Consider the following 24895-nt stretch of genomic DNA (forward strand, 5'->3'; position numbering starts at 1 on the left):
ACCCGCTCCTTGTCGATTTCCCCTGCTCTGGAAAAAAATTCCGCTTAAAATTTTATCATTCCCCGCAGACATGAAGCTCCCCTGCCTTGTAAAAAAACTGTCGATTTTCCCCTGCCCTGTAAAAAATTCCCCTTAAAATTAACATTCCCCCGCATTTACAGTGACGCCAGGCTAAACACTGTTCATTTCAACATGTCTCTTTAAATAACGCAGTGATCAATATCAATAATGCCTGTAATGTCTTTAAAGTTTTTTTTTGCAATGACGCGCGCAGATAATCATCAAAATCGTTATCATCTTCTGATCGGTGTCATCGCTTTTTTGTTCGATGGAGAGTACTTATTTCGAAGGTATACAGTACAGGGCCACCCAACTGTAATAATTGAGCACTTCTGATTTTGTCGATAGATTTTCGCACTTCCAAAATTCCATTGAGGGGAGAGGAGGGGATTTGAGGTCAAACGCAACGAGTTTCGTCGTCACGTTCTTGTTATAATTATCAATGGTCAATGAGGAACTAGAATTTGCATCCAGACGGAAATATATAAATATACAGGGCAGCATGGCCACTAAAAGATTTGACAGCTATACCACTTTTGAAACATATTCACATGACTAGCAACTGAAAGTGGAATGCTAAAAAAACCCAAAAACAAACCAAACACACACACACACATCTAGATTAACTGTGAGGAAGAATTGCAAATCGTTGTAAGGCGAAACACATATCAGCACTCTGAATAATTTGTTCAACATCTGATGAACCATTCCTTGGTTAGTGTCATCATGTTTGCAAAGAGACGACCGTGATTGCGTAATTGATAATCAATGACCAGCCTAACCCTTTCTGACCAAAATTTTAGTGCAACATTTTTACCAAATTTTATGAATTTTTCTGTAATTCTTTTGAAAATTTTGGGCCAAATGGATAGCACTTTTCACAGAATCCAGTTTTGGGTCAAAATTTTGGGAAAACTTAAAAAAACTTAAAAAAAATAATTGGACCTGCAAAAATGTTGTCTGGGTTATATTTTATACAGGTGACAAAAAATGACGTCGGCACTCAAAGGGTCAAACCTGTGGAATTCAGGCCGTATACTCGATCAGTTATTTATCAATACTAAAAAAATTGAATAAAATACCAATATGTACACATCGAGAACGACAGCAACTATGTAAAAAGTATTACTATATATGGTTTATGTATGCTATTAGCGATTACGTTCATATCAAGACTATCGATAACTGAGAATTGAGAAACATTAAAAATTTAAGATAATTGGTAAAATCTTTGATAATCAACCATTCTGTTGTTTTGAAGTATATAATACCTATACTGTAACTCGCCCTATTTCAGACCCAGCTATATGATCGGCTAACCAATTCCTCATTTCAAGTCATAGAATTGCATTTACATTATAATATTATTTCCGTATCTATCGTATTTGTGCTGAGACGAAGGGAACAAATTAGAATCAAATAAAACAAGATAAACTGCTATTCAATGAAAACATTGACGTTATATTGGTGTTCTGATACATTTATGTTGATCACTCTAAGTCCCTAAAATAAAATGTTTCCACTGTCACAGCTTCCACTTAAAGTGTTCTAATTTTTAAAGACTCTAAACCTTGGAATGATTTGTAAAAAAGTGAAAATGCAAATACATGTCAGAACTGGGGGTTCAAATGCTGAGATGATTTTCAGTCATTAAAGAAATAGTCAGAAGGAACGAATAACTTCTATTGGTTATTTAGATTTATTGAAAAAAAATACTGATGAATGAGCTTACTTCAGTATTCTCGTGCAGATATACATATCAGTTTGATGTCGAAGAAGTACAGTAGATTTTCTCAACGTTTTATCACGTTAAAGAAAGAAGATAACTAAATATGGAGAGCTACAGGTACAATTTTTAATTTCGGAATATATTTCTCAAACAAAACTGGTATATAGTGAACTCATAGGTTAGACACATACGCACACACACTCTCACACACACACACACACACACTCTCTCTCTCTCTCTCTCTCTCTCTCTCTCTCTCTCTCTCTCTCTCTCTCTCTCAGTTCAAGTAAAAACACGCAATTTGGGTGCTATCCAGTTGTACAATTCCATAATGCATCTTTTTTCAAGGAGTCGTGGTACAATAACTCCGAAAATGTAAGATATAACAGTCATGATGTTTATCCGTACGTTTTTTCTTTATTTTAAGTGAGATAAGTTTTTGTATGAGCTCTCTCCGAATAGACTGAGGTTGAAAAATCATCAGGTTTGCATAGTTTCGAAAAAATTACGCTTTCATCCAGGAAAGATATCTATTGTAGACTCAAAGAATAGGAACATCTGTTTAGTACAGAATTTTTTTTGATAACATAACTCAGTCACCAAAGATACCTGAAATAACAATCAATTAGGTTTGTTGGTAACTTGATTGGTGTATATGTCGAGGAATACCATAATATGATATCATCTAAGACTGAAATTCCATAACAGTCCACATAAGAGGCGAACAACTGTTGCCAATGTAATCAAGATGACAGGTCGATTTGTAAACGACAATGTGACTGCCACGGTACCGTAACAGATGAGATCCTTCCTGTTATTTTTAAATTCAATAAGTTCAACTCGTGTCCTTTACATGAAGTAGAGCAAGATTTATACGATGATTATATGTTCACAGACAACGATTAGAGTAAAGGAAAAAACTTCAGAATCAAGTTACATCGTCTTCCTTGGTTTGATATGTAGATGAATGCCGTTTTTGGATTTCAACACCAACAGACACGTACGGCTTGGAGGTTTACTGTCGTCGACGGATAATTCAAATCTATGGATTGTCATGGCAATAGCCACCTTCATCTCATTCATTGCAAAATTCTGGCCAATGCAGTTCCTGCGGACGTAAAAGAAATACTATTGTCAGCATAAAGAGAGATCGTAAACAGAGAATGAAATGTTGGCCTATTAATTTATTTGGAAGATGAGTGTCTAAAGTTTATGACAAAAGATTTTTATATTTGCAATTACATCATACCAGTATATTGATGGCGCATATAAGAGTTCTGTCGATGGTCTGGTGAACGATATCTTATTGGCCAACTCTCAATGTACACTGTAAAAATATCGGACGCTAGACGCGTCTTTACGCGTTCAAAATGTACATGTCGGTGTTCAAATTTGAACGGCTAGTGTTCATATTGTTAACACCAGTCTTCATATATTAACAATGATGTTCTAAACCTGAACACGTAGTGTTAACAACCATCTCCTTCAAGTGTTCAAAACTGAGCATCACAGAAATTTTACAATACTGTGAAACAATTAACAATCTTTTTGTGTTTTTACTTTACAATGACTATATTAAATTTACAATTGCTTCACTGTCCGGTAAACGTACACGGATTTTGGTGTAACGAATTTCACACTAAGTGAAAAATATTTCCGGCCGACAATTGCTGAAAGCATATTTTTTTCTAAAAAGGAAGTATACAAAATAATTTTACACGTTTATTACGGATTGAAAGTTCAAAAATTAGAAAAGAAAATCTGAAAACCACCATGAACGTTTTAATTTTAACATCGGCGTGCAAGAGGCGTTCTACTTTCAAACACTTGGTGTTCAAGTTTGGTGCCTTTTCCTATCCCATGATGCATCAAACGGAAGTTGCGACATTTTTCTTGTAAGCGCACGCTGAAGTCGTGATCGTGCGGAAGCAAGACCAGAAAGGGTAAGTTTCCTCTCCAAAATAGTAAAAGGTATTAGATTTTTGAAGCATCTATATTATCGTCCTTTGAAATTAATTGTATTGTACCTTGAAATAGCTTAACTACGTGAGGAAACCTTTTTTTTCTTTCATGGCTGCTATACCAACAATTAGCTGTGACTACGCAGTGGTACTTTTGGCCATAGCCTATCGATCGATCTCACTCGGGTCAAGGGTCATCAAAACACATCTGTAGCGATAACCCTTGACCTGAGCGCTATCGATACGCCTTGCATAGTACTGCTGCGTAATCACAGCTAATACATGTCTTTTAGCAAACACAATCGCATGTAAAACATCAGTTAAACATCGTAGAGTATAAAATGTATTGTTTCAGCATATGAGAGTTTGGCTTTTTTATTTTAATCAGTTGATGACAAGAAGCAGCAAATATTTTGTAACAGTATTGAAGAGAGGCACTGTATATGAAAGTCTCCCCTTTTCCTTAACCTAATCAGCTCCTTGTCTTTCATTTAAAGTTTCATCTCGCCATATTACCTATTGTTGCATTTTTCAGGATGTAAAAAGTTGGATTTAACTGAAAATCGAAGAGTTGTTATAGAAGCTGGTGGTACAGATAACGAAGAAGATGAGTGTACAGGTAGCTGTCTGGAAACAAGCTTGAGAACCTCAGTTCATCTCTAATGTAGATTTAAACTTCCAAGGGTCAGTAACTGAATTTTGATAAATTTCTGTATTTTTGTTCTGAATTAATCAAAGCTTTGGTAGCATGCTATGATCAACTAAATGTTGTCGGAGAATAAGCTTTCACAGACGTGTAGTCTCCCTTATTTAAATTAAAGCTGAAAGCGACAGACCATTCAGAGTAAAAATGTCCGCTCTGAATTACTGATTTTTCTGAAATTTTCACTCTGAATTTTCTGTCACTTTCTGCTTCAATTTTTCATCCCCCCCTTGCATCTGATGAAGGAGACTTCACGTCTTTGAAAGCTTATGCCCTTGTAACATTTAGTTGATCATAGCGTGCTACCAAACCGTAGATTATTTTGTATTGTAGCTCAACACGTCTCTTGTACTTAGCAACTGGTTTTTAGCTTTGCTGTCAGCTAAATAGGTGGATGTGTAGCATTGTCCTCAAATTTGTACATCAGGTCCCAAGGGATTACCCTAATCAGATATGTTCAAATTATGATGAAATATGCAAATTTATATTTTTGAGGCTAATTTTGCTATTCTTTGGCAAAAATCTTCTTCTATTTTTCTGCCGTCTTCAATATTTGGTAAACATGTCCCTAAAAATGACCTTAGTCAAATTTGTGCTAGTTGTGATGAAATATTCAAATTTTATATTTCATGGCAATTTTTTGTCATTTTTTGGTCAAAAAATCTTTAAAAAATCTCTTTCAACACTGCTAATCGAACAGTTTTGATATTTAGGACATAGATCTCTACTGATAGTCGTTTTCAGATTGTTCAAATTATGCAGAAATTTGCAACTTTGTAATTTTAGGACATTAAAGATATTTCAGACATTTTTAAGACATAAAGGGATTACCAGAATGTGATATATTCAAGTTATGATGAAATGAACATTTCTTTCATTTTAAGGGTGATTTTTACCATTTTTGGTAAAAATATTTGTATAAAATAATAGCAGGGTACACCAGATTTGAAAGGTCTTTATGAATATGTTTTAATTTCTGAGAAGTATATTTTGAAATGTCATACATTTATTTCAGGGTTTATTTAAAGATATTACAAACAAATAAACCTTTTTGTTTATGAAGGAATTTGTTGGACTAGGAAATAGGTTTTACCCTGCCAAGGACCAACTTTCCCCACTTTCTGCATGTTGTGCCTTACTGTGACACTTTGACACTTTGACATGTTGTGTTTACTTTAGTGTGGACAACTATATACCATGTTCACTAGAGAAGCCTTGACTAACTTTTTTCTTCTTCAAAATTTACAATTGTCTATACAAGAGGAAATGTCTTTAAGAACCATCTTACAAAAATGGAGTATGCATTTCATACATATACTTTTAAACACAATAAGTATGCCAAATTTTGAGCTTTTTCAGATTAATTTGTACATTTTAAACAAGTATGAACATAAAACGTCATCCACAATATGGTGATTTTTATTGCTTATGTTTTTGATAGGAAGGTGTTAACACTGTTGGTTTTTTCCTCTGACAAACTTTACATACAAAGTTGCAATGTTTATTTGCCCATTTTACAGTAAATTATTGTATTTTACTCTAGAAATGTTTCGTGTATTTTTAGAATAAAATAATTTTACTGGATATCAATGGTCTGTAATGTTATTTCAAGGCTTGAACACCCCGTGAACGCCCAAAATTAAAGGTGTTCAACAAGCGCGCATCATGTGTTCTAGCCTTTAACACACTTATCGTTGAACGGCGTCCATGCGTTCAAAAAGTGTTACAGCCCTTTGAACGCGTAAAAGCGTTCAATTTTTTGAACACATTTCCTGTGCAACGTGTGTTCAGATATGGAACACCATGGTGTTCAATATAATGTCTGATGAACACGTAGCGTTCAAAATCTGCACACGTATGTTCAAAATTGAACGTTGGTTGAACATGTAGTGTTAAATTTCTGAACGTCTAGACGCGTTCAAAAAGTGTTACAAAAAGGCGTTTAATTGGTGTTCTATCCTTTAACACTTAACTTTACAGTGTACGATACAAACTATTTGACAGTGCGGCCATGGCGGTATATTGGCATTGTCTTTATACTGGACGGCTGTGACGTTTCATTATTACGATTGATTAAAATTAAGATTGTATTGAACATTTTATAAATTCACAAATATGACGGGAAAGTCATGGCTTGTAAATGACATAGATACGATAAAGTTTCTCACCTTGGTCCAGCCGCAAACGGTACAAATGCATGAGGCGGTCTGTCCTTCATGTTTTCAGGGGAGAATCTTTCCGGATCGTAAACCTCTGGATCAGGCCAGATATTAGCATTGTGATGGCAAGCAAAGATATTGACAGCCGCTAGATGGTCTTAAATAGTTAAAAAAAAGAAAATAATCATTAGGATTGTTGTTACGGGAGAACGGAGTAACCATAGTTACGTTTTTCATAGTCTCAATGGCGTCGATTACTTTCTGGAGCTGGTCTATTTACGAGTAACACATCGGAAACATTTTCGACCAACCTTAACTGGTACACTGTCAATGTTGTCCTTTTATGGACAGTGATTAAAAGTGGTATTCTGAGCAGATAACTGAACTCGTTTGGACGTATGGTTGTCACAAATAGAGAAGTCGGACACACAGTGGTGAAATCAAGACATCAGCTAGGTTATTTTATTCCTGCGTAGCACGCTAAGTCATCATCATAATATCTCTGAAACGTTAACTTTTCTCTACAAATTTGCCTTATCTTCGTTCCATCAACATTCTGTATTCATTTAACGAACACTGTCATATCGCTTCTTGACAGTTCAAATTACGTGCAAAAAGTGCCGATACCTGCGTAACATCGTAAAAAAGAACAATTTATTGGCGTGGAAATCGTACTATATTATTCAAGAATAAAGACATGTCAATACATGTCGAGTGGAATCAGCATATGAACGAATAGTAATGGTGCTGTCTTATGCTGACCTGCTGGTACCGTACGTCCATCGGGTAAGGTCATAGATTTTGTTAATTTCCTTGCAATGAAGGCACGGGAGGGTGGAGACGGAGGCTCTCTTTGATACACATAGTGGTGTACGGTATCTTGCTGAGATCATCCCTGGAAGTAGTGTCAGAAGTGAGAGAATCAATGGTTTTGGTAATGGCGGGACCCAAGGCTCTCACTTTTATAAGCGGATTTACAAACGTATAAGTATGTAGGGACATCAAAATGGTATCAGGGTTACCAAATCGTTTACTTATCCTCCAAAATATCAGAAAACAAAAACATGGAGAACAATGGCTCTTATCACAGACAGTAAAGATTCTATATGTATATGATATTCTGTCAACTTGTTCTAGCCCAGTTTTCGATTGAAAATCTATGCTATACCCACGGGCTATACCGACCTAACTAAGCCATTCGGACCGGGCGATGATATTTTGCAAGTCAATAGCATCCAAGTGAATATATTCACTGATGACTTTCATCTGAAACACACAATTTCTATTTCTAGTCCGGTTCGACTGTTGATACTTAGCAGTGACGATAGCAAGTTTCGTATTACTTTGCTAGATTAATACCAGATCAGCTCTGCAATAAACCAATTTTACCTATATTCTACAGTAACTCAGGTATAATTTTTCCCCTCTTTATTTTCCCGCTGTTTATCTCTATTCACAACATCAAAACACCGTCTAAGACTGAGCCAGATCTCGCGTGACTTCATTGTTTCGCAGCAGAAAAGAGGCGAGGCCCCGGGGGCGGGGCACCATTCATCATGAGGACACCACAGAATCTATTAATATTACGTAAACTGTACATAGGTTCGACTTTACATACTAAATTCGATTTGGTTTCATATATTTTACGACTGACTCGTGCGTTGAGTAAATAAAATATCAAGTTGCGACAATTCACGAGTGGAAAATCTGTTACCGCCATACCGGTCCCTGTCTGTCTCTGCCGATGCTTTCTGTGATACAACCAGTGGCTTTTCCAGACGAAGAGTACAGAGCAGACTGAAAGATCCGTCGTTCGAGGAAGCTCCCTAGGCACACTCCCCTCCTCTTGTATGGGGAGCGTAGAAAGCGCCCTCGAGCGACGGATCTCTCAGTCTATGTACAGAGAGGAAAGATGACATGTCTTTCTCCACCACACGATTGCATTAGGGAAAGGAATAGGTTATATCAGTGAAATCATTATGATGCCTATCAAACGCTCAACATTAAGATATATCCCATCGCATCCATCCCTTCTCACCATTCAAAGAGTTTCTCTTCTTTACCCTCCATCAGCTCATCGATCTCTTCCCTACATTTATCCTGGTACTCAGGATGTCTGGCAAGGTTGTACAAAATCCAGGAGATCCCACTGGATGTGGTGTCATGACCTTCAAACATAAATGTGTCAACTTCATCCCGAATCTCTGCATCAGTCAGACCATTGCCATCTTCATCCTGGTCATGCGCAGAGAGAGAGAGAGAGAGAGAGAGAGAGAGAGAGAGAGAGAGAGAGAGCTCCTTGTAAGTTAACATATTTAAAGGACCAGTAATGCTAACTTTGATTATCTTTTCATCATTTTTATTTTGTATATCAATTGCAACTCCTTTTTTTTTACTCCCCAAAGAATGTTGAAACACTCACTATTTAGCCTGTTAACTTAGCGTCTCTATCTGTAAAATGCATTATTATTGTTTACATTTGAATTGTAGTCCGGACCAGATGTCACTTTTCAACAATAACAATGCAGTTTTCACACGTACGGGCTTAGTTGACAAGCTGAACACTGTATATATCAACATGCCTTGGGGAGTAGAACAAGGAAATATGGTTGACATTCAAAACAAAAATGGTGAAAAAATTATCGAAAGTTAGCACTACTGGCCCTTTTTGACCCGATAGCAACAAATGAACTTGAGAAGATGAGGAAAACAACCAAAACAACAGCAAACAACGAAAACAACAACGAAATAAACATACAAAAATCGTTTAGAAACACGTATGTGTCTGTACAAAGGACGAGTCTTTGATAGTGATTTATCGAGTTTGCTCTACCTTGGTGGAAAGCAAAATATCCAAGAAATCCAAGTATCTTCTCTTGTTTCCGTTCTCTTTCGTCTGCCCAAAACTCAAAGCCCTCCTTCTGTCAAAACAGACCTCTATTGAGGAAAACAAAAGGTTTCAATATTCACAACTCATTTTAAAGAAAAATTTGACAGTTGCTTTTATAACTGAAAGCGCATCTCAATAAAGTGTCCAACGTCATCTGGCTAACTGAGTTTTGAATTTCGATTGATTTGCTGTGGTCGATGCTGGCCCACTTATCCTAGATATAATGAAAATTAACAACATTATGATGTGTTTTACATTTAGGTCGGATTAAAGAAGATCCTTTATGTTAGCGGTAGCAAGGAAAACTGGCCCCTACGACGCACATTTGCGATATCTAACGTTGATTAGCTGTAAGCTAAGAATTTTTTGCGGTGGTTTTGTCTTGTTTGTTACTGTCGCGCTGAACTCACAAATCATATTAAAATGCTGAGTTTTCCGATTGTCTGCTCTGGATGTATGAGTGCGCATGTGTATTATGAATCGTAGTTGGCGACTGAAAGTTTTGTTCTGACTAGAAATCGTTTGTCAACAATAACTTCTCAAAACGTACACATCGTTATATATGGTCATGGGCAATAATTTCTACTTTGTCATTATTAAGGGAGAAGGATAAGATATTGTACTTGTTGTTTTGTTAAAAAAGAAATAACAATATACACGATAGGATATTGCATCTCCCTACAGGTAATTGTCGGAGAAAAGTTATTTCGAGTGCTGTGTAAATGTGACGATTATGATCAGATGAAATATTTTTATTGATAGTCGCGCCAGCGGCTTAATGACTACGCATGCGCAGATTTATAATATACTATAGGAGTAACCGGAAGTGTACCCGACTCATGTTTTATTTTGAATGCTCGGAAATAAACAAATAAGAAACGTGCAAAGTATTATTTTATAAGAATACATTAATAAAATGTATCTATTTTATTAGCCAGTAGCCTAAGTATTATTATCCTCCCTGTCGCTGATACAAAATATCGTTACTATCACGCCTAAAAAATAGAAAAAGAGAGAAAACTATCGTGCATATGAACGAGGGCATACGCATAGAATGCTGGGCTTAAATTTTAGAAAAGCCCCCCCCCCCCCCCCCCGTGCCAATAACTAAATGCGAAATTGGCAGTTTTTAGACGGAACGCTATAGTCTTCAGCTTGCAAGTGGAAGTTGGCAGTGCAGTTACAATTGCAACGATAATGATGGCACAATACGTCCCTTGTTAAACACAATAGGTTGTTATCATGGTGAAAATTGCCAATTTTTGTGTAACATTTTTTTTTTATATATATTTATTGCTTCAATAACATAGGCCACCAGCCTTTCGTTACACAAACTATTATACATAAGTCTTTTGAAGGGGCAAAGATTAAAACACTATCAGTAACAATTACAAATCTACCGAAAAAGAAAACTACAAAAAGACAGACACACTCGCCGTACAATACTTATATCACTTACACTTGTGGTCTCTCTGACAACTTTCTCTTGTGTATACCATGGTGAATATATTTGGCAAGGCCAAAAATCACATGCTTATCCCTATTTTTCATTAGTTCAATAAATTTTACAAAGGATACATTCTCAGTGTAATATACAGGCAGATAATGTTGTCTTAATGCTTGAGTAAAGTCACATATCAACAAAAAATGATATTCATCATCTACAGATCTCTTCTTGCAAAATCTACATAATCTAACTGTCTTTCTATTTTTAGTTCTCTTCCTCTTACAATTTCTAATTTGCTTTCTACTGCACATCTGATTCTGGCGACTGCTGATATGAGGTGTCTTTCTGGTAAAATGTCAATATACCTTTCTGGTTCTAACAAATGTTTAAAAGTAATATAATTATAAAGTGAAGTTTCCTTATGAATGTTTGTATGCCACGTTTGCATCGAAACTTCAGCGACTCTTGATACAAATAAAGACAAAAAATAATCAGGATTTCCAACTTCCTGAGCCAACCACGCATAATGAAAACCAAAGTTTTGCAGTAGAATGCGTACTTGACTTGCCCAAGTAATTTTCCCACTATCATCTAAATTTTTAAGCATTTTATAGGCTCTGAAAGGGAGTCTGTAGTTTTCCATTTGAATTAATTTTAACCAATACTTGATACACTTATTAACACTTATAACAAATACCGGTAGTCTGCCACATTCTCCTAAAACTGCATTTCTAGATGTATTTAATCGTACGCAAAGAATATTTTTACAAGCTTTTTGTTGAACTCTTTCAACATTGTCATAAAGCTTATAACCCCAAATTTCAGCTCCATACGTCAAAATAGGAGTAACCATAGCGTCAAATAATTTGAAATACAATGATAACGGCAGCTTTTTGATTTTATAATAAAACCTTTGTAGTACGGCTAGATTTTTACTGGCTTGTTGGGCCAAGCCTTTATTGCCTTACCCCAACTACCCCTACAAGAAAATAACAAACCAAGATATTTGTAAAAGCTTACAGCAGAGATCCGCTTTCCGTTAAAATACCATCTCTCTTTTCTAGCCAGTTTTCCACCTCGTTTAAAAACAACAATCTTTGTTTTGTCTAGGTTCACCTTTAGTTTCCACTTCTCACAATAATTTGAAAGTACATTGATAAGATTTTGTAAACCGTTTACCGTATTTGAAAACAAAATAATGTCGTCCGCAAACAAAAGTAAAAAAAGATCATACAAATAATCTATTTGCACCCCTGTATACCCTGCATTCATTATACACGACTGTAATTCACTAATAAATAAAACAAATAATAAGGGGCTAAGCATGCATCCTTGTCTGACGCCAATATTACAATTGAAAAAATCTGAATACTGGTTTTGAACTCTTACACAAGATTGTACATCCTTGTAAATGCTCTTAATCATGTTTAACATTTTACCACCAACTCCAGACATAGACAGTTTTTCAAATAATTTCTTGTGCTCTACACTGTCAAACGCCTTTTGAAAATCAACAAAAGACAATAAAAAGGCAATTTCTTCCTGGACAAGTGTTTTTGAATGAGTGCGTTTAAAACAAACATGTTATCTATTGCTACTGTATTTCTTACGAAAACCAGCTTGTTCTTCTGGGATCTTATTGGTTGCTTCTGCCCAACAATAAAGCCTCTTATTTAAAATACCCGTAAAAATTTTACTGAAAACACTAAGCAATGTAATACCTCTATAATTTTCTGGATTTCCCGTATCTCCTTTCTTGTAAAGTGGCAAAATAATTCCCTTTCCCCAGCCTGAAGGGAAAACACCAGTATCATAAATTCTATTGAAAAGCTTATTTAAAATGGGTAACAATATATCTTGAGCTGATTTGAAAAATTCTCCAATAAGATAGTCTTCCCCAGCTGCTTTATTTTTCTTCAAATTGTGAATGCTTTCAAGGATTTCAGTATCTGTAATTGGTGCATTTAAAGTGTCCTCTTCAATGTAAACCTGTCCTAAATCTGCCGAATAAATTTCCTGAACATTTGCCTCCTCGTGATTTACGTTTAACAGGGAAGAAAAGTACATACCCCAGGATTGAATGTCAATGACATTTGCAGGATTTCCTTTGTATTTTAACCCACTAAGAATTTTCCACATTTCATTTACATTTTTTGTCGAGTGCAGTCTATTATTTTGCAAATTGGTGAAATGTGTCGACTTTTCTCTGCACATTTTTGTGTATTCGTTTCTGACCTTTGAATATTCATCGTAGTCAGCTGGATCACCAGATATTCTAAATCTGTTCAAGCACTGGAATTTCAGATGTCTTTTCTGCCTGCATTCTTGATCAAACCATGTTGCTTGTGTGCGCTGTGCAATACCATTTTCTGCTTTGAAAGGCATGAACATATGTGCATTTTTGCCCGCTTCTTCAAGCAGAGCAGATAAATTTTCACCACTACATTTACATCAGAATCAACCAACATAAGCAAATCATGTAGCTTATCTTTCACGTATTGCGTTGATAAAAAATCACGATATAAACTTTTTGATTCTTCTTTCCATTTGTAAGTACCTCTAGCAATACGTGCATTCTCAAAAGGTAAAGCAGGATAACCCGATGTGTTACACTTTAAAATACATGTCAGTGGAAATGATCAAATCCATCCATTGTTGGTATTTCAAAATGTGAAATATGGCGATACAAGTCAGTAGATACACATACATAATCAATAGTACTTCTGCCTCTATTGGCTATACACGTAAAATCCCCTTCATCGTCACCAGTTACTCTTCCATTTAGAAAATGTAAACTTAAAGAGCAACACATAGAGATCAAAGACATTCCGAAATTATTTACCACTTGATCTTTAGAATTTCTCGGTGTGTTGAAATGATCGTTTGGTAGCTGTCCGCCAACTCTCCAATTACAGTATTTTCATCCTCAATGATAAAATCTTCTAAATTTCCACATCGAGCATTGAAATCTCCTATAACCATCACATTACATCCTTCATGGTCCGCTTGAATTTGAATCAATTTGTCTTCTAGATTTTCAATACCGTTACTATAATTTACGGAATTATAAAAGGATGACCCCTCTGGCGCAATATGGGTGACACAAAGTAAAATGTCTCTTTCAACACCCCAAAACTCTTTTTTCATTTTAAGAACTATACAATTTTCTATATCCTTATTGATTCTTTTGACTCCCATTTTATATTTCGATTTCACAAATAATAACACACCACCGCTAAAGCGTCTCTCTGAGTTGACCTTCTTGCACCACAACTAAACACAATATAACCAGGAAAAATATTACTAAATTCCAACTCATCTTTAGCCCAAGTTTCCAATAACCCAAAAATGTCAAACTTACTACAGTATTCATGAAAATAAGGTTGTCCTATTTTTGATTTTAGCCCATGGATGTTCCAACATGAAATTTTTATAGGAGAAACACAAAATATTTTCTGGCCTCGGCCACACCTCTATACTCGTCTTTGGTCGCCAACTACCTGGTTTAATTTCTCATCAACTGTGTACGCAAGAGATTGACCATTTCTGTAAACAATCAGTCTGTCAAATCTCACAAAAGCTTTACTTGAATCATCTTCTTCCATTATTTCTCTTCGTTTCGCGAATAGTTTTTTCTGATGTTTCTTATCCTTGGAGAGAAATCTTCATCAACCGTTATATTTGTCCCTTTCAACTTCTTTCCGTTTTTCAGGATGAGGTCTTTATCTTTCCACGATTGAAAACTGACGATTATAGGTTTTGATCCTTTGGTGATTGGGGCATTAGACATTCTATGCGCTCTTTCAATTTTCACGTCCTTTTCTATTTCCATACTAGTGTCTTTGATAATGTCTTTCACTTTACTTTCCGTTGTATCCCAGTTTTCTTTATTTTCTTGATTTACACCATAGAACAACAAGTTATTTCTCCGTGAACGGTTTTCTAGGTCGTCTTTCTCTCTTTTCATCTCTTGGACCTCATTTTCAAACTGCTGCACTTTATGATGCAAGACATTTAACTCTTTTTGCAAATCCTCGTTTTCCTTTTCCAGACGCTCGTTTCTTTGTTTCAAACTGCTTACCTCCGAATGAAGCGCATTCAGTTCGCAATTTAAAGCACTAAATTGGTCATCCATTGACGTAGTCAGCTCACCAATGGTTTTGTCAACCCCTTCCAGCTTATTGTTCATTTCTTTCCTCATTTCTTGAAGCTGGTTGAGTATCTCATTTCCAACACTCATTTCTAAATGTGTTCCTGGTACAGGTGTGCGTTGGGGAGAATTTCCTGGAGACGACTGAGTTGAAGTTGGCGTTGGCTTGCTACTTCGTAGTTTTCTCGCTAATTCCTTTTCTGTAGCTGGCCCCGGGTTTAATTCTACGTCCCCAGCACACTGCAAAATCAGGTTTATTGTAAGTACAAGGAGAAAACAAATAGGCATAGGGGACCACAAGCCGTTGCCGCTATAGCTTCGACCACCTGTTGTTACACTTTCATTTTCAAGATGTCCGCGCCGCCACGTTGTCGGTTGTTGGAACATGCCTATTCTGGCTCTCCATGCGTCAACAGTGATGCCCGTCTTCTAGAACTTTCGAGGAAGTATTCCTATATCCTTCACAAGTCTTAAACTGATGTCTCTTCTACGCTACTTTGATAGTTTTTATGATAAAATTGGCAGAGTCAGTCAGAGCTCTTCAAGATGAGTGTTGCTGTCAGTGTCAACATTTTTACACATTATAGAAAATCTATACCTGCAGGGTCTGACATCGTCTACGTTAACGGTTTCATCAGTGGGTAAACTTGGCATACTTGTCGCGCAAAAGTAACAATTCATTCTATTTTATCATGAATCAATACAAATACATTTCTAAATTTTACCCGTGGCGCGACACCAAGGACTGAACCCTATATAATATTACTGATACGAAAATAATAAAGTAAATTTTATCAAATAAGGATATTTTCCAATAAAATAGTTTCTGTTCTACAAACGAGTCCACTACCATCATCATCATCATCATCATCATCTTCGTTGTCGTCGTCTTTTTCGTCTTTGTCGCCCTGATCGTCAATGACGACATCATTATCTTCCTGGTCTTAATTCTCAAGTCATTTAACACTGATCCTGACAATTGATCGTGTTTCCACACAGAAATATTATTTTACAAAATGATAAATGTCCATTGTTTTGCATGTTTTCGGCCTTACTTACCAGCATGATTTTTGTGGACTCACTGAAAACATTGACGTAAGGTTTCAGGATATCAAAGTGAAATCCAGGGGTCAACAACCTTCTGTTTCTTGCCCACTTCTTTCCGTTACTTAGCAACAAGCCATCGCCAAGCCATGGACGTAGTGTGTCGTAGATAAAGTCGGCTTTTGGCTCTGCAGAAAGAGTAAAATCGAAACAAAACTTTGTCTTACTGACTGAAAGACGAGTTCGGACATTGCAATATTACGTGTTCATTATGTTTTGTTACTACTCAGCTACCAACTATCACGGATTGATAACACGGTCCATACAAAGACAAGGTGTGAACGACTAATTAATTCCTTGAGTGCTGTAATTTTCCCACCAAAATTTTTGTGCAGCATTTTACCTATTTTTATGATTTTTTCTGGTTTTATAATTTTGGAACAAATTTAAATCACATTTCGTAAGCTACGATTTTTTTATCAAAATTTTGGCAAATATCTGAGACCATTGACTGGAGTAAATTTTATCAAGGCTACAAAAATTGACTTTGGCGCTCAAAGGATTGAGATCCCATGTTCAGTTACTGATCCCCGCAGAAACAGTAGACAAACGCCATTGACTAATAGGGCCTACTAAGGGACCGTTCAGTTTTTACGGCCGGGGGGGCCCGGCAAAATCTTGTCGCCGGTGTTCAAAAAAATGATGACCCCCCCCTTTGTCAGACGAAAAATTTGATGACCCCCCCCCCCCACTGAAAAATAACCAAAACCCATATGTCAAATTTACCCGCACGGTTTGGATTTGAACTCCTGTACGCGGCGCACTTTATTCGTGTAGCACAGATGCCAGTGTACAAACTTCTCAGCCACATCCATGCAAACGTCTGTTAATTAGGACGACTGTAAGGCAATTTTTAACTTCATTTCCATAGACAACTTATGTCCATGGACATTGTATAAAGTAAACTTTATTGGAGTGGTTCGCCAAAGGCAGCCCTCCGGTTAAGAGGGTCATGGGCCATTACGTAAAGTCAACTTTATTCTAGTGGGCAACCAAAGGTGGCCCGCTGGTAAAAAGAGGGTCGATCTTGGCCATTGCACGAAGTAAACTTTACTGAACAGGGCCGCTGAAGGCGTCCGGCCGTTAAGATGGTCATGGGGTATTACAATAAAGTCAATTTATTGTAGTGGGCCGCCGCAGGCGGCCCGCCGGTAAAGAGGGTCGATCATGGCCATTGCATGAAGTAAACCTAATTGGAGTGGGCCGCCAAAGGCGTCTGCCCGCTAAGAGGGTCATGGGTAATACATAAAGTATATTTATTGTATTGGGCCGCCGAAGGCGGCCCGCCGGTAAAGAGGGTCAATCATGGCCATGGCATAAAGTGGACTTTATTGTAGGTATTATGTTTTTGAAAATGTGGTGACCCCCCTTTCCTACTAGTGAAAAAGTGATGACCCCCCCCTTCTTGGATTCCAAAATTATGATGACCCCCCCTGGATTTTGCCGCCCCCCCCGGCCGTAAAAACTGAACGGTCCCTAATAGTCTATAGTAACTTTTGAAGTAAAGTCACGAAGTCAACATGAACACAGTTTTCACCCTTTGGATCTTTCTTATGTTTTATACACTCACCTGAGGTTGCTAACAACACTTTGACACTATCAGGGTGTGATACAGTCACGGCACAGGTAAACGCTCAAATCCAGTACTTGAAGGCATAGTGGTACTTGGTGCTAGCCGCTGCTTGCTGGTCAAATCCTTCATCTCCACCATAAAACTGGAATTGAGAAATTGGTTTTTGATTCACAGGCCATTTACACACATTTCGTCTTAGTGAGACGGGGATTATATATTCCTGAGGTGATGCAGATGTATACGTATTCTTTATTTGTTACTGTACCATAGGCTGGAGGCCAAAGTACGAAATAAACATTATTATATATTATTATTATTAATTATTATTATTATTATTATTATTATTATTACAAGTTTAGGGGCTATAAGTATTATATATAAATGTAATAACACTAGTTCATTGAAGCTCTGGGAATTCTGAAAAAGAGGTGTTGTTTATTTTAATTTTGTCAAAAGGGGTTGTACGTGCAGCGCAGAATTATACATAATACTGTACGGAGAGAGGGACATCATTAGGCCAAGGAGTAATTAAATGCTTGTCGGAAAAGTGACACTAAGCAGTTAAAAGCGATACCCAGCAGGCCCAGACTTTTAACTTGTGTGCGAACTTTATGGATACACATTCAATCGGAAGCCACAGAACAGCGCCACAAACGGCAAAAATTAGAGAGGCACCTTTTTCATCATATAGGCAGAAATCAATGTATTATTGCCTTATTTGTATTGTACGGTGATTGTTTTAACAGCACAATGGCAAATTAACTGTAATGTTATTAAAAATTACTTCAAACCATAACATAAATGATCAAAACAGGCACGTGCATATAGAATAAAACATTTTTTTTTTATTTCTTGAAGTGACAAGACTCAAATAAATTACATGTACCGATAACAAAGTTTCAGGCAAACGTCTTTTACAAACTCTCTGAATATCAAAAGTAACTTATCCCACAAAGTTGCATTTTAAAAAGGGACAAATAAAGAGCTAACAAAAAAATATAGGAAACGAAAAGGAAAGGTACACAGAAACTGAAAAATACAAATTGAAATGATCAAATACCTTTATTTTAAATACAATCTGAAAATACAGACAAAATTAAAAATGAGAAATACTTGAAATCAAATGGACACCTGCAACTTCCAGGGTCGTTGTATTCTGTAAATAGACAAGTCATCGTTGATGACACAGTCCCCACTTGTTAATGGGTATTTTGATTATAGGTCCTCAGAGAGGATAGAGTCCTCTTCATTAGGTCTGTGATAAAAATACTTTGAATGAATTGGCTTGATACATGTCTGAGTTATGGTTCAGGACATGAAAAAATCGTAACAAAATCATCACACAGTGGCCATATTGGATCGCATCACGAAACAAACTGATGTGCATAGCTATGACATTGGTCGATGTCCTTGTACAACTTTGAATAAAATTGGTCAAAACATGCGGATAAGCCTGAGAAATGGCTCTGTACATGAAAAAATCGTAATAAAAATGGCCGCCTGGCGGCCATATTGGATCATATCACAAACAGATTGACGTGCATATGTATGACATAGGTCAATGTCCTTGTACCAACTTTGAATAAAATTGGTTGAGATATGCCTGAGTTATGGCTTTGTACATGAAAAAATCGTAATAAAATGGCCGCACAGCGGCCATTTTGGATCGTATCACAAAACAAATTGCCGTGCACATTTGTCAATAAGCTTGTACCAACTTTGAATAAAATCGGTTGAAACGTGCCTGAGTAATGGCTCTGTACATGAAAAAATCGTAATAAAATGGCCGCCTGGCGGCCATATTGGATCGTATCACAAAACAAATTGACGTGCATATCTATGACATTGGTCAATGTCCTTGTACCAACTCTGAATAAAATCGGTCGAAACATGCCTGAGTTATGGCTCTGTACATGAAAAAATCGTAATAAAATGGCCGCCTTGCGGCCATATTGGATCGTATCACAAAACAAATTGACGTGCATCTGTATGACATTGGTCAATGTCCTTGTACCAACTTTGAATAAAATTGGTTGGAACATGCCTGAGTTATGGCTCTGTACATGAAAAAATCGTAATAAAATGGCCGCCTTCCGTGGGGACTAATAAGCAAAACAAGGTTATTTACATCTGTACTTGTTAGTATATATACTAAATCATAATGAAAGCATTTAGAAGTATTTCATTCTTATTTTCATGCTAAAAATTTAACTTTTCCAATGATATTTCAAGTAAGATAAAACTGAAGGAAGTTTCATTTGAACATGTGAAAACATCGTAAAATGGTAAGTTTACATTTAATTTATCATTACATATACTGGACTTACCATAAAGATGACTTTTCAAGCAACAATTTTAAATTGAACAAGTCGTTGATGGCACAGTCCCCACTTGTTCATTGGTACTTTAATTAAAAGTCCTCAGAGAGGATAGAGTCCTCTTCATTAATTAGGTCTACGATAAAAATACTGTGATACAGATGGCGCTAAATGGCCAAGAATGAGTTCCACGGTGGTGAAACATAAAACCAATGTAGGCCCCCATCCTAATTACAAAATGTCATTAAATGAGTCATTAGTAATGAATCAACAGGATGTTGCTGAACATTTTTGCATCCTAACACTAATAGATTATCACCGGTACCATATTTCATAAAGTTTGATGCAGTATTTACAAACTATGAGATCAACATCAGTATCGAGTTTCATCAAATTTTGACGCAGTATTTGAGGATATATAACTCTAATTAGGAAAGTTCATTAAATAAGCAATTACAAATTAATTAAAATGACACTGATAAATGCCTTTTTCATTGTTAAAGCAATGTAAGCTTAACATGTGTACCAAGTTTCATGAAATCTGATGCAGTATTTCTCGACATATCAGTCTAATTATGAAACTTAGGTAATTGACATGATACTGCTACATGCCGTTCAACAAATCAATGTGCATATGTATGACATAGGTCAATGTCCTTATACCAACTTTGAATGATACTGGTGGAAATATGTCTGAGTTATGGCTCTGTACATGAAAAGATCGTAACAAAATGGCTTCCACGGAGCCATATTTTATCTTACCGTCTAAAAAATCAACATGCATATGTATGACATAAGTAAATGTCCATGCACCAACTTTGAATATAATCGGTTGAGACTTGCCAGAGTTATGGCTCTCGACATGAAAAAAAAACATAACAAAATGGCCGCCATGTGGCCATATTGGATCATATCGTGAAACAAATCGAAATACATATGTATAACATGAGTCAATGTCCTTGTAACAACTTTGAATAAAATCGGTTGAGATATGATTGAGTAATTGCTCCGTACATGAAAAAATTGTAACAAAATGGTGGCATGGTAGCCATATCGTGTTCATATGTATGACATAGGTCAAAGTCCTTGTACAAAGTTTGAATAAAATCAATTTAGACGGGCCTGAGTTATGGCTAAGGACATGAAAAAATTGTAACAAAATGGCTTCCATGCGGCCACATTGGATCATATCATGAAACAAATTGACATGCATATGTATGACATAGGTCAATGTCCTTGTACCAACTTTGAATAAAATCGGTTGAGATATGCCTGAGTTATGGCTCCGTACATGACAAAATTGTAATAAGATTGCCGCATGGCAGCCATATTGGATAATGTTGTGAAACAAATTGATGTGCATATGTATGATGAAGGTCAATGTCCTTGTACTAACTTTCAATAAAATCATCAATTTAGTAAAATATGATTCATAGAAAGAACCAGATTTCAATGTTTTTATTTACATATTGGTTTGTTATTGACTTAATTAATTTGTTCTTTACATGTTTATTTTATCATGATTTATCTTTACTTTTATCACTATGGCCATCATTATTTCACGTTGCTTATTTGGTTCTGTATGAACCCCTTTGTGTTTTTGGCACTTTCACATGACTTGAATTGGTCATCACATGATGCTCCCTTACCATAAGTTCTAATTTCTTTAAACCATTATGGCCAGGTACTTTACTGTACCGGTCCATTCCCTTCCTAATCTCATGATGGATACTCTCTACACCGTTCTGTGAGGAAACCAAAGCCAAACCCTGTGTTTTCATCTGAGGGATGACATGATCTTCTAACATATGCATTATGGGGGGTACAAGCATATATTACAGAGAACACTTTCCTAATGAAAGTGTACCCCCCATAATGCTTGAACCTTTTAATGACTTTAGCAACAAACAGTGAACACTTGTAAAACACATACTTTACAGCACTTGTTCACATGATTTCCGATGAATGCCTGCCCGTGGTAAGAATGACGTCCAACACCAAATGACTGCAGAGCTTGGTCAATACCGCAGACTACAAAACCACATTGTTTTGGCAGTTTCGCTTTTACGTCTGTAGCTTCAGATATCTAAGAAAACAAAGATAAACACTGTGTTGTCTGGAAATGACTGCACTACAAATGTGCACAAGCCAAAACTCTGAAAATGCAGCATAGACATGACTGTGCACTTGAGATTGACAATGTTATTGCTTATCATCACAAAAATGATCTTACTTCTGGTATCAAAATGCCATTTTCAAAGATGAAGGAGACCCTCTGAGATCTCAGGTTGCTAGACAGGTTATCTGTGGGTGTTCTCACATGATACAGGAAATTTAACACCATGCTAAACAAACATTACATGTTTATTTAACATGGCAACTATTCCAGTTTGATAAAAAGTTTGACTTGGCTAGCAACTCACTGCCACTGAAATTAATTGTGTCTCACAAGATTTCAAAATTATCACAAAATCATGTATTTTTTATTTTGTTAATGTAGTATGGTCTTCTATTCATAAATACTAACCTTCCTGTCAGCTTCTTCACTGAGTTCCTGCACTTTCTCCTGGGCTTTTTTAACTTTGCGCAAGGTCATTAGTGGCGGTCTGCCATCATCTTCACTGTTGTCGTCATCATCATCATCATTGTCCCAGTCATCAGCAAGGAGAGCCTTTTCAACACTATCAGCCAAGGTCTTAGCTTCTTCTTGGAGTTCTTTCGCTTCACACTGTAATGTCTCGACTTGTTTCAACATGGCTACATATGTGTTAAATCCAGCAGGCTTCAGCACGGGTTCATCAATGTCATCATCTCTCTCCAGAGTCGTGATGATCTTGATATCCAGTACTGCACAGCTAGCTTCCATCATGGTGAAAAACTTTTAAAACAAGCCAGGACTGATGTGCAACCCTGGGACTGCAACCTGTGATAAAATATAAGGGTTAGCACATGTATCTTTTACTTTTAATGTATGACAATATCTTGTAACGTTCATACCTACCTATTTATGAAGAAAACACTACATACAAATATACAACAACTAGATTGATCACAAATGCTGACATATGTGCTGGCTTCATTGTCAACTTGTTTTCGCATATAGCTTCACTAATAAACTTCTATTTGTGCACACCATTATGGACATAGTGGCATGCATACATGTAGATAGGTCACAGTGACTGTGTGGTCTGTTGAACTGTTCAGAGAAAGGTAAAGTGAACTGATTGAAACAGAACAGAGCTATATGTTTAGTTGGTCAATGGAAGCAAACAACATAGTGGATTGAATTGATTAGTACATACTCTGTGCAGTGGTACATTGAAAAGTGGCTTTCTGACACTATTGTAGTTCTGCATGGCATGCCTTAGGTTTCCACCAGTTGAAAGAAATTCACTGTGACATTTTCTGATATCATCAAGGGTTCTCTTCTTCATTGATGACAATGGTTGTTCCTCCTTCAGCAACTGTGCTTGTTCCTTGCTGATCACACAGCATACGCAAAAATATTTCCCTAAAATATTTCAATGTGAGGAAGACAAGGAACAAAAACTGACATAATTACTTAAAAACCTTAGTAGGTATAGACATGACTGGTGTTCATGAAGTCAATTTGATGTGCATGTGTGAACTCTTGGAGAGGATGTACCTGTAATATGCAAACTTATCAATTTAAATATTTATTTCAAAGAAATTCATGGTTACTACATTTTGCATTGCCAGTATACATATTATTACTATGTGTAAGAATTAAATTGAGAAATAAAAACAAGAATTTCTTCAGAGGAAAACAATCATTTGTCAATAGCTTGCAAATATTTATCAAGGTCTGACCCACTGTGTACCCCTTCCTTAAATTTATCTGACTAATCAATGTTAGCTGTGAATGTCTTAAGTCAACGAAAAACTACAACAAATTACATAATTGTGTTCTACAGCATATCATACAAAATGCATGCTGATTATTAACAGTCGCACATATTGCAAACTGATAGGTCAAGGATGTACACATGTAAATCATAGGTAAAACTGAAGTGTACACAATAAACTGCCTGTCCTGTCAGTGCCTCAACTTTTGTTACGTATAAATCATAGCATGCAAGTATACATTTCATACCATTTGGTCCAGACAATCCATAACTCTTGGCCAGATACTCATAATCTCCCATCATCCGTGCTAATAGTGTCTTGTCTCTGAAATAAATCAAAGTGGAATGTAAGACAATTGTCCACACCATTCTAAATTAATGCCCATGTTTCTACACATCAATGCATTTTGTATATGCAAGAAACAACTTTGCCTTTTGTACTATTTAATGTAGGTATCATGTTTATGCTGCATAAGTTTGGTCAGATTTGCACATTGTTTTTCAGATTTTTGGATCAGCAGTATAATGCATGTATTAAACTTGGATAACCAATATGTATGTATCTTAAGTTCCAAATATTGTACCAAAATAGATATATGGTACAATCTGTTCATTGTTTAGTAAAACACAGTATGCATGTTTAGACTTACTTCCACTTTGTGCCATCCAGTTTGTCTACCTGACCTCTGTTAACAGCTAAAGCTATTTCTAAATTGTAATAGGAATCAGGTGCTGCAAATGTACTCCAAATCACTGTATTATCTGCTACATTTGGATTACTGATGTTAGCAACTTGGTAAACCATTCTCAGGGTTCCCTGACCCTTGTCCCCACCTAACTTATCCAAATTTCACTGATAGGTATTGTACCATGCCGGGTAAGTTTGATAGACCTGAAGACAAATATGAACAAGATGCAAAAACAACAGTAACACA

The 24895-nt window shown here is 36.4% G+C and overlaps 2 protein-coding genes across 2 annotated transcripts; both read right to left on the reverse strand.

Moving 5' to 3' along the window:
- Positions 1–2008: 2008 nt before the first annotated feature.
- Positions 2009–22963, reverse strand: LOC139116375 (cytochrome P450 4F4-like). The gene is given in 11 exon segments (XM_070679012.1): positions 2009–2897; positions 6622–6769; positions 7375–7434; positions 7437–7507; positions 8651–8847; positions 9446–9549; positions 9602–9716; positions 16159–16331; positions 17774–17836; positions 22033–22180; positions 22622–22963. Coding segments are annotated over 11 exon segments (1596 nt in total). The 3' UTR covers positions 2009–2722.
- LOC139116063 (uncharacterized) lies at positions 22027–24793 on the reverse strand. Its single transcript, XM_070678570.1, has 5 exons — positions 24611–24793; positions 24209–24285; positions 23397–23605; positions 22622–23017; positions 22027–22180 (listed from the first exon to the last, which is right to left on the reverse strand). The coding sequence occupies exons 1-4, from the start codon at positions 24763–24765 to the stop codon at positions 22976–22978; spliced, it is 483 nt and encodes a 160-aa protein (XP_070534671.1). The 5' UTR covers positions 24766–24793; the 3' UTR covers positions 22027–22180; positions 22622–22975.
- Positions 24794–24895: the final 102 nt, after the last annotated feature.

This window comes from Ptychodera flava, chromosome 17 (genome assembly GCF_041260155.1).
Source record: "Ptychodera flava strain L36383 chromosome 17, AS_Pfla_20210202, whole genome shotgun sequence".
Taxonomy (NCBI): domain Eukaryota; kingdom Metazoa; phylum Hemichordata; class Enteropneusta; family Ptychoderidae; genus Ptychodera; species Ptychodera flava.